Genomic DNA, 10210 nt, shown 5'->3' with positions numbered 1-10210 from the left:
CGAGTTATGATTATTATCCAATTTTATAATTATTGGGTTATTTTCTATATTTAAATTATAAAGTTGATAGTTATGAAATAATAAGGATTTTATATGATATGGACTAAATAATCAATATTTTAATATATTGATATTGCTATTTTGGAAAAATGAAGAAATTAAGTATATTATTTCTAATTATTTGATTTGGGCATTTTGTTGAAAATAATTTGTAAAAGTGATGAGTAAATAGTATTTTTCTATATACAAATAGTGTTGGATTTAAATTGGATTTCAATTACTATATTATCCCTATTTTAAGTGAAATTACTAAAATGCCCTTAACCCTAATTTTTGAAAAATGAAACCCTTCCCTAACCTAACTCCATCAGCCGCTGGGTTCCTCTTCCCTTTCACCAAATCAATGCACGGCTTCTCTTGAATCCAACAGTAACACCCTTCTCCCTTTTCTCAAACTGAATCACCGCCACGCTCCCCATTTCCTAGCTCATCGCTGTTCCTCCCCCTCATGCACCCCCAGCCGCACCTCTCATCACATGGAACACATTGCCTTCCCCAACGCCCACGAAGAAGGAAGAAACAGACCAGTGAGAGAGAGGGCCGCGCCGCCAGTGGCACTTGGTTCGTGGATCCGTCACCTCTGCTCGTCAGTGCCGTTCAGGGGAGAAGGGAGGACGCGCATGCGCAAGGGAGGAAGGAGCCGCCTAGCTCGCTGCCGCCACGCTGCTCGGGTCCGTCGAACCCTCCCTGCTGCCGCCGTTCATGTCGTGACCAGAGGGGAGTGAGAGACCAAGAGGGATGCGTTGTGCAAAGAGGGAGCTCGTGGTGAAGAGAGAGGGGCGCTACCTTGTGCACCACCGTCACACCTGCATACCGCCGCTGCTACCGCGAGCTCGCTGTCGCCGGAGCTGGATAGTCGTCCTTGCCAGTTGCAAAGAGAAGCGAGGTGAAACCCCCTCCGTGTCTGCTGCTTCGGTCTGCTGCGAGAGGTCTTGTCGCCGGCGGAGCTTCCATTGCCGTCAGAAGCTGCCGCCGTCCAGCCAGCTGTTGCAGTGGTCGTCGCCTGTCGTGAATGGTTGCCGGAAAAGTGGTTGTGGCTGCCGGAACCACACCGGAGCTTCTGGCCGTTTCCGCCGCTTGAGACCCTGCTGCTGTCGCCGGAAAATTTTGCCGGTAAGCGTTTTAAGTTTGATTTCAGTTCTTTTGGAATTTCGAGAAGGTTTTGATGCTGCGTGGTTTTTATAGTTGATCCACCAGAGCTTTTGGCCGCCGCCAGAGCTGTGCCGGGGCCGGTTCGAAACCACAGCTGCTTCGTGTTGTTATTCCGGTAAGAAATTATGTTTCGAAAGCCTTACATTAGTGTCCCGTACGTGTATTGAAGCCTTTATGGTATTAATGTTCCTAGAGTTAGTAACTGAGGTTGCATGTTGTAATTTAGAGCTGTTTATGCTGCTGCGAAAATGTGTGAGGCTGTGCTTTGAAGCTGCCTTTGATTTTGAGTTGAGGTGAAAAGAACTTATGAGGCGCTTGGATTATGAAATTGCGTTTTGAGGTAGGGGCACTTTCCAAAAACTATGCTTTATGTATTGGAATTATTACATATAGATACTGTTGTGAGAAAATGTGTATTTGGTGATTGTATCGGCCTTATGTATAATTTGATTGTATCGAATGATTATGAATGTTTGTTTGGCTGAATTGTTGTGCGGCTTTGTGAAATGTAATCTTTGGAAGTTGATTCTTTAAAGATTTGAAATGAGTTTAATCCATTGAGGATTGGTTTGAATTGAGTCAATTATTTGGGTGATGTGAAAGATAGAACACTTTTGAATTCAGCCTGGTTTACTTTAATTGACTTGGTTTCGGACAAATGATTTATTGCTTAATCGATCCTTTAAAGCTTTGGAAATGAGTTAAATCGATTGATATTGAGTTGATTTTAAAATAGTATCCTTGAGATATGCCACTGAGGCGATTGTTGGATTTAGCTTGATTTGAATTGATTTCTGATTTTGTGTTGTTGAAAAGGAATGAGGAACGGTTTAGTTGGTACTCGAACCGGGTGGCAAAAGTCCAAGTTTTAGGGGAGGTGCTGCCGAAATTTCTATAAAATCTTAGTCTTGTTTGAAAGGTTATTTAAAAGGGTTGGATTTGAGAAATTGTATTATTTGATTTATTAAAAGGATATTTATGCTTTCCAGCTTAATTTATTTGATGAACCTTATACGTTGAGTTCGGCTTATTTAGAACTGAACTATTTTTACCGTTTGAATCACTGAAGGAAATAATGATGCTCTAACGAAAGTAATTTTCGGGAGCGGTTTTGCGGTTTAAAGTTTTAAACAGGCTCATATTTTAGTATTAAATAGTATAAGTGTCGTTGTAATGTCCGAGCTATCAGAGTTGCGCAGCCGGAAGCGTGAGCTTTGGTAGTTAGGGTGTTACATTATGGTATCAGAGCCAGAGCTCGGATCGATGTGCCAGCGAGGGCGCTGGACTCCCTTAGGGGGGTGGATTGTAAGGCCCACATCGGTTGGAGAGGGGAAGGAAGCATGCCTTATAAGGGTGTGGATACCTCTCCCTAGCATGACGCGTTTTGACGAGTGAGTGTGGGGGGTTTCGGCTATCATCCCTGTCGTCAAAGGCAAAACCGTGAGGCCTTGTGTGCCAAAGCGGACAATATCGTGCTAGCGGGTGGTCTGGGCTGTTACATTATGGTATCAGAGCAGTCCTTCCTGTAGAGCCTGAGGAATGGACCGACTATGCTTCAATTGCATACTCTGAGCGTTTGTCATGTATTAGGTCTTGTCGAATGACGAGAATTAAAGCTTTATGCACATGACGATCTATTGATTAACGCTGTTAGTCTTGCATTGCATAATTCTTGGTATTAAGTTTGGCCGGCTTAATACTAGTGAATTATGTATATGAGAGCACTAATGGGTTATTATAGACGATATACGAGTTTTGAGTAAAACGAATCGCAGGTTTTGGGAACGTTGGAAACTATTTCTCGAGGCTATTCAGTTGTGTATCTTGGATTTTGTTCGAGTCGACCTGTTCTTTCATATGCTAACTAAGTTCTTGTTTGCTACTCCTCTTGAAAAGTAATTTGATATTTTCACTTTATTTCCCTATTCATATGCATTCTTATTCGATCTTAAGTGCATATGCTTGTTTAAAATCCTTGTTGCATCTATCTTCCTCTGTTTGAATTCTTCTTGATTCATGTATTTTTTTTATATGGCTTTGAACTTGTCCTAATGCGCTGTGCATTTTAACTCCGGGATTTTGAGTCCATTATTAGAGAGATTGTTGATTCAGTTTTTCTCTTATTTGACAGTGAGCACAGCCAATTTTGAGATTTTTATGAAAATTGCTGTTAAAAAGATATATACTTTTCTATAGGTGCAACTTTGAAGATTTCTTATACAGTTTAACAACTATCTATTTCTAATACCTCGTCTGTACTTTTACTTGTTTACGAAACTGCATTTACTTTAAATTTACAATTTGACTTTCTAGTAATTTTACTATAGTTCCAATGCACATTTTCATTTGATTATGTATTTGGATATTTTTCAAAATTTTGGGAAGAAAGAATTTTTTTATTTTTATCCCGATTGAGTTTTGTTTGATAAGCTTTACTTAACTTATTTTGAATTGAGTTGATTTAGCATGCTATATGGTTTATGCCGTTGTTGCTCTTTTGAAAGTGTTGGACTCATAGCTTTCTTCCTATGAATGGACTAAATTCTCTATTAAACCTCCCATCTCTATGAATGTCATACTTGACCTTATTTTTAAACTAATCTTTACAATTTGTGAACATTACCATTGATCTTGGTTTTTCCAATCTTGTGAATCTCATTCTTATGTGAGTTAGTTTGATTCGTTTCAAAATAGTGCATCGTTTATCCTCTCATTGTCTTTACAAGAGTTTTTAGTCAAAGATTTATCCTTGAGAAGTTACTAATGATTGCGTTGTCTTTTTCTATGATTTTTGTATTCTTTCGAATCAATTGAAAGTTGGTTTGATGTCTCAAGCCTAGTGGATCTTGTTTTAACTATTTTGATTTAAGATTCTTTCTTTTATGGCTTGACTCCTTTTTAAGTACATTTTAATCTTCTTGGATGTTCTTCTGTGATGGTGATTTCAAGAACACTTTTGGAGTCTTGTTTCGAACTTATTTTTTTTGTTGTTTGATTGAGATTGGAACCATTGTACAATTTTGACAAGTTGTTTTAGAATTGGCATGCACTGTTTTAAATGAAGTTTTGGAAGCCTTCTTGTTTATTGGAAACCGGTTTGTTTGTAATGTAACACTTGATTCCTTTACCAATTTATAAGCAAACTTTTATCTCGGATTTTCTTTTCTAAATAGAGCTTAACTTTCTCTTTCAACCTTGCTAAGATTTTTATACACGCTATATGGACTTTGGAGATTTTTGAACCAGCATTTGATTACTTCCGGATTTTTTTATGAATTGCTTTTGGTTAAGTTGTACATCTAATTATCTTTCTAAAATATTTGGGAAAATATTTTAGCTCTTAGCCAAACTTGTGTGCATTTTGTTTTTAAAATTCTACATGATCCACTTCAAACATGAAATTGTATTAAAGCAAAGCCGCGTTTGTGCCTTGTTACTCTCTTGGAGGATGTTGTTGCTTAACTTTTCTTTTAAAAGTGTGAAGTGATTTTTCTGCATGTTTTTTATCCTTTTAAGAACAATGAATTCGGAAGTATCTTAATTATGCTCTTGAGTTCTGTGATCTTGACTTGGGTCTGAGATATTTTTTTCTGTAAACATCATGCTTCCTCGACTTAGCTTGAGTTTGTTTCAAACTGATGCGCTAGTTTTCTTCTTATTGATCCTATTGAACTTCTTTGATCCAAGGGTTATTTTTGAAGTTGTTAATTGACTTGTTTCTAGAAAACTTCATTGCTTGATCAACCTTATTTGTCTGGAATTGGATACATTCTCTCAAATCTGTGAGTATTATCTTTGACAATTGTCTCTCCTTTCTAAATCTTGTATCCTTCTGAGTAGACTCGAGAATTGTTTTGATATCACGTGCGACTTGTAGACGTAGTAACGCGATGCGTTAGTTCTTTAAGACGTGATATGTGTATATAGAAGGTGAAGCGGTAAGTGTGTAACGTTATGATGAGTTGTGGGTGTTTTGTCCCTTGCAAACGAGTTTGCGGGTGTTAGGCTCATGATCGGCTATGAAGTTGTAAAGTGCTTGATGGAGTTGGAGAGTTGAAACTTTGAGGTTGAGATGAGATTAGTGTGCGGATGTTGAGCACGTCGTTGTAACCTCATCCTGTTTTATAACCTTCAATGCCTTGCTTTACTACCACATGCTTGAACCATGACATCTTTTGCATTTGAACCTATCTTGTAATGTGTGCTTTGAAACCATATTCCTACCTTCATATCTTTATGCATACGACCATCCAAGTATTTGAAAATCGTATATAAGCCTATATGTTGAGATATTTTTGCTTATTCCTGAAATGTATTCAAGGGTGAACTATTATGAAACTTCTTTCGTTTTTTATCAATTTTCGAGGGCGAAAATTTTTATAAGGTGGGTAGAATGTAAGACCCAAAACCTTTGAAAAGTCTTTTTATGAGTAAGTCTCAAATCATATAGTTATTTATAGCCTTAATTTCAGAAATTATTTTCTTAGAGATAATTAAGGCAATTTTTAATTTATTGGATTTGAGACGAGTTATGATTATTATCCAATTTTATAATTATTGGGTTATTTTCTATATTTAAATTATAAAGTTGATAGTTATGAAATAATAAGAATTTTATATGATATGGACTAAATAATCAATATTTTAATATATTGATATTGCTATTTTGGAAAAATGAAGAAATTAAGTATATTATTTCTAATTATTTGATTTGGGCATTTTGTTGAAAATAATTTGTAAAAGTGATGAGTAAATAGTATTTTTCTATATACAAATAGTGTTGGATTTAAATTGGATTTCAATTACTATATTATCCCTATTTTAAGTGAAATTACTAAAATGCCCTTAACCCTAATTTTTGAAAAATGAAACCCTTCCCTAACCTAACTCCATCAGCCGCTGGGTTCCTCTTCCCTTTCACCAAATCAATGCACGACTTCTCTTGAATCCAACAGTAACACCCTTTTCCCTTTTCTCAAATTGAATCACCGCCACGCTCCCCATTTCCTAGCTCATCGCCGTTCCTCCCCCTCATGCACCCCCAGCCGCACCTCTCATCACATGGCACACATTGCCTTCCCCAACACCCATGAAGAAGGAAGAAACAGACCAGTGAGAGAGAAGGCCGCGCCGCCAGTGGCACTTGGTTCGTGGATCTGTCACTTCTGCTCGTCGGTGCCGTTCAGAGGAGAAGGGAGGACGCGCGCGCACAAGGGAGGAAGGAGCCGCCTAGCTCGCTGCCGCCACGCTGCTCGGGTCCGTCGAACCCTCCCTGCTGCCGCTGTTCATGTCGTGACCAGAGGGGAGTGAGAGACCAAGAGGGAGGCGTCGTGCAAAGAGGGAGCTCGTGGTGAAAAGAGAGAGGCGCTACCTTGTGCGCCACCGTCACACCTGCATACCGCCGCTGCTACCGCGAGCTCGCTGTCGCCGGAGCTGGATAGTCGTCCTTGCCAGCTGCGAAGAGAAGCGAGGTGAAACCCCCTCCGTGTCTGCTGCTTCGGTCTGCTGCGAGAGGTCTTGGCGCTGCCGAAGCTTCCATTGCCGTCAGAAGCTGCCACCGTCCTGCCAGCTGTTGCAGTGGTCGTCGCTTGTCGTGAATGGTTGCCGGAGAAGTGGTTGTGGCTGCCGGAACCACATCGGAGCTTCTGGCCGTTTCCGCCGCTTGAGACCCTGCAGCTGTCGCCAGAAAATTTTGCCGGTAAGCGTTTTAAGTTTGATTTCAGTTCTTTTGGAATTTCGAGAAGGTTTTGATGCTGCGTGGTTTTTATAGTTGATCCACCAGAGCTTCTGGCCGCCGCCAGAGCTGTGCCGGGGCCGGTTCGAAACCACAGCTGCTTCGTGTTGTTATTCCGGTAAGAAATTATGTTTCGAAAGTCTTACGTTAGAGTCCCGTACGTGTATTAAAGCCTTTATGGTATTAATGTTCCTAGAGTTAGTAACTGAGGTTGCTTGTTGTAATTTAGAGCTATTTATGCTGCTGCGAGAATGTGTGGGGCTGTGCTTTGAAGCTGCCTTTGATTTTGAGTTGAGGTGAAAAGAACTTATGAGGCGCTTGGATTATGAAATTGCGTTTTGAGGTAGGGGCACTTTCCTGAAAAGAGTTGAAATTTGATTTCAAAGTGAAATGGCTTGAGAAAAGTGATTTGTGGCTAAAATGCCGGTTTTATGAAATTGATGATGTTGAATGGTGGAGGTGCCATTTTGTTATGAGCCGGAATGGCTGTGTATAATATTGATTTATGGCGGATTGCCGAATGAGTTATGGGCCGTATGGCTGACTATGAATTATGAATTTAAGCCGGATGGCTGAGATGGATGTTGATCCATGACTGGGAATGAATGAATATATGCTTGAGTTACCTGGGTAGTAGCAAGGGTTGTGGTTCATCCCACTTGCTCCAGGTCAGAGACTGTGACGCCTGGGTAGTAGCGGTAGTAGTGGTGATTCCACTCGCTCCAGGTTGAGCTGTTAAACACCCGCCTGGGTAGTAGCCGCAGTAGTGGTTATTTCACTGGCTCTGGGTTGAGCGGGTAGTAGCAATGGGGTTGTAGCTCAAACCTACTTGCTCCGCAATGGGTGTTTCTGTCCATGGTTAGCTACCAGGACGTGTTGGGTTGGCTATATAACCGACAGATGATATCATCAGCCACTAGGACAGGCATGCATCATATGCATCTATGTGACATTGTTTGGGTGTGCATATTGTACGTGGTTTGCCTTTGTGATTAACTGCTAATTGTTCTACTTGCTGTGACTGTTTGTTTGTGCTTGAACTTCCTATTTGTGTTTGCATCTGGGACTTTATTGGATTGTGGTGATTGGTTGATGGTTGGATTGTTTGGGCCTAGGGCCGTGGTTGGAATGAGATGAACCGATGGTTGATTTTGGTTTCGTGTTTCTAGTTGGGAATAAAATATGAAAGGCTACTTAGATTCAGTATAGATAAACCATTTTGAAAGGCTTTGATGTTTTGAGAATTGAACAGTTCATCTTTTAGAAAATATTTCCGACTTTACTTTTATTGTAAACAGTTATTTTTGAAAAGAGGCATAAGTCAGTTATTAATCACTGGTACGGTTTATCTTCATGTATCCTATTACAGTAATTCCCAAAAACCCTCTACTGAGAACCCTTTCGAGGATGATGTTCTCACCCCCTACATTTTTCCCCCTTTCAGGATATGGGCGCAGAAGTCACGAAGAGTTTATTTTGTTATTGAGATGCTCTGTGTTGCTTTAGATTATTATTTTTGTACCCTCGCCTTTATCTTGATTTATTCTATAAGAGGGATAGGAATTGTATTGGTTAATGTTTGTAATATTATTTATGTATATGTATGTCTATATATATATGGATGTACTCTTTATGAGTTTTTGTAAGTTGTATGGTATCTATGGATGTACGTTATCGAACGAAAGTAATTTTCGGGAGCGGTTTTGCGGTTTAAAGTTTTAAATAGGCTCATATTTTAGTATTAAATAGTAGAAGTGTCGTCGTAATGTCCGAGCTATCAGAGTTATGCAGCCGGAAGCGTGAGCTTTGGTAGTTAGGGTGTTACAAAATGCTAATAAAAAATTAACAAATTAAGTGAAGTAACAAAAACAGAAAGAAAGCCTAGAGCTCAATTTCTCTCTTGTCAAAATAGAGAAGATTATATTGAAAAAGAACGAAAATGAAACTTCGAAGAAAAGGAAATCCAGATCTGATCTCAAGCTCTCAAATTCTAAAAAGAAAATTATAAGAGAAAAAGAAGAGAAAAGTGTGAAGTAAAAAGTCCCCCCTTCAAGTCAAATTTGATCATATTTATACACTTTCTATTTTCAGCCATTGAGCAATTAGAATGGGCTTTTGGGTTGGCCTTGAATGAAAGTGGGTTGGGGTGCATTGTAGCTCCTTCCAGTGGAGCGCTCCGTGCATGAAATGAGTGCTACGTTCATTCCTTTTGTGCTCCTTTCACGTGCGCAACTCCTTCTACTAGCGCTCCCTTAGTGAACGCTACGTTCACTCACCAAGCGCTGCACCATTTGGTGCGCGAGTTTCCTTGCCCAGCGCTCTCCTAGTGAGTGCTACATTGGTTCCTTGAGCACTACCTATGCGTACGGATAGCACGAGCTTCCTCCCCCAAGTTCAAAAATCACGAAAAAGGTGACAAAGTGAGCGCCACGCTCACTTTAGAAGTGAACGCTAGCCATGTTTGCTAGTGAGTGTGGCGTTCTTCTTCTTAACACAACGCTTCCCTTATTGCTTCCCCTTTCTCTTCATTTCTTCACCTACAAGCAACCAAACAAGCAATCAAAGTCTCACTAAAATTATAAGGTCTTTGTATCATTCAATAAAATCAATTAATTCTAGCATAAACCTTATGATTTTGTGTAAAATAAATGATGTTTGATTGATTCAAAATGATCATGAAATTCCACTCCAATCACTTACTTATTGTGCAAGAAAGTGCATAAAACCTAATGAAACAAGTGAAAAATGCTTGTAAAACTAGCATAAGATGACTTGTCATCACAACACCAAACTTAAATCTTGTTTGTCCCCAAGCAAGTACTAAACATGAGAAGAAATGAGATAAAACAGAGAAGCATTTATGTCCTTATTTAGCAGGTAATTGAATTTGGGCTATTGGGTTTTATGCAGACAAGATGCAGCTCAATTATTCTTAGCTGACAGATATGAAATGTCTCTTTGAGGATTCACTAGAGTTGCTGCTATAATGCCTTGTTCTTTTATTGATCCCTGTTAGCTTTTTCTTTTTTTCTTTTGCTTAGAAACTTATTTCTCAATGATAGCTCAGTGTCAAGTGTTGCAGCAGCCTTTTGGCTCAATTTGTCTCAACACCTCTTCAATAATAACAGCTTCCTCTTCTTGTTCCAGCACGAAGCCATGCTCTGTCTTGTCTACTGGAGTTTCTAGTATTTTCTTCATGCTACGCTCTTCATTAGATTGTCCACATGGGGCTGTGGGATGTCCTTGAATGTTCGAACATCTAGC

General features: G+C 39.6%; 1 protein-coding gene and 1 long non-coding RNA gene across 2 annotated transcripts; both read left to right on the top strand.

Annotated features, from left to right (window-relative positions):
- On the top strand, positions 799-1632 carry LOC110265805. Its single transcript, XM_021109101.1, has 3 exons — positions 799-1173; positions 1246-1327; positions 1439-1632. Exons 1-3 carry the CDS (start codon positions 799-801, stop codon positions 1507-1509), a joined length of 528 nt encoding a protein of 175 aa, XP_020964760.1. The 3' UTR covers positions 1510-1632.
- On the top strand, positions 6869-8424 carry LOC110270823. The gene is made up of 3 exons (XR_002360440.1): positions 6869-7064; positions 7176-7289; positions 8391-8424. It is a non-coding gene; the product is annotated as an uncharacterized LOC110270823 (long non-coding RNA).

Source organism: Arachis ipaensis, chromosome B01 (genome assembly GCF_000816755.2).
Source record: "Arachis ipaensis cultivar K30076 chromosome B01, Araip1.1, whole genome shotgun sequence".
Classification (NCBI taxonomy): domain Eukaryota; kingdom Viridiplantae; phylum Streptophyta; class Magnoliopsida; order Fabales; family Fabaceae; genus Arachis; species Arachis ipaensis.
This window is presented reverse-complemented; position numbering and strand designations above follow the sequence as displayed.

What these genes read in the sequence shown, in the direction of transcription:
- LOC110265805 (XM_021109101.1), top strand. Translation starts at nt 799, where the DNA reads ATGCGTTGTGCAAAGAGGGAGCTCGTGGTGAAGAGAGAGGGGCGCTAC. An exon ending in GTCGCCGGAAAATTTTGCCG is followed by an intron (nt 1,174 to 1,245) that starts GTAAGCGTTTTA and finishes TGGTTTTTATAG; the next exon opens with TTGATCCACCAGAGCTTTTG. An exon ending in TGCTTCGTGTTGTTATTCCG is followed by an intron (nt 1,328 to 1,438) that starts GTAAGAAATTAT and finishes GTTGTAATTTAG; the next exon opens with AGCTGTTTATGCTGCTGCGA.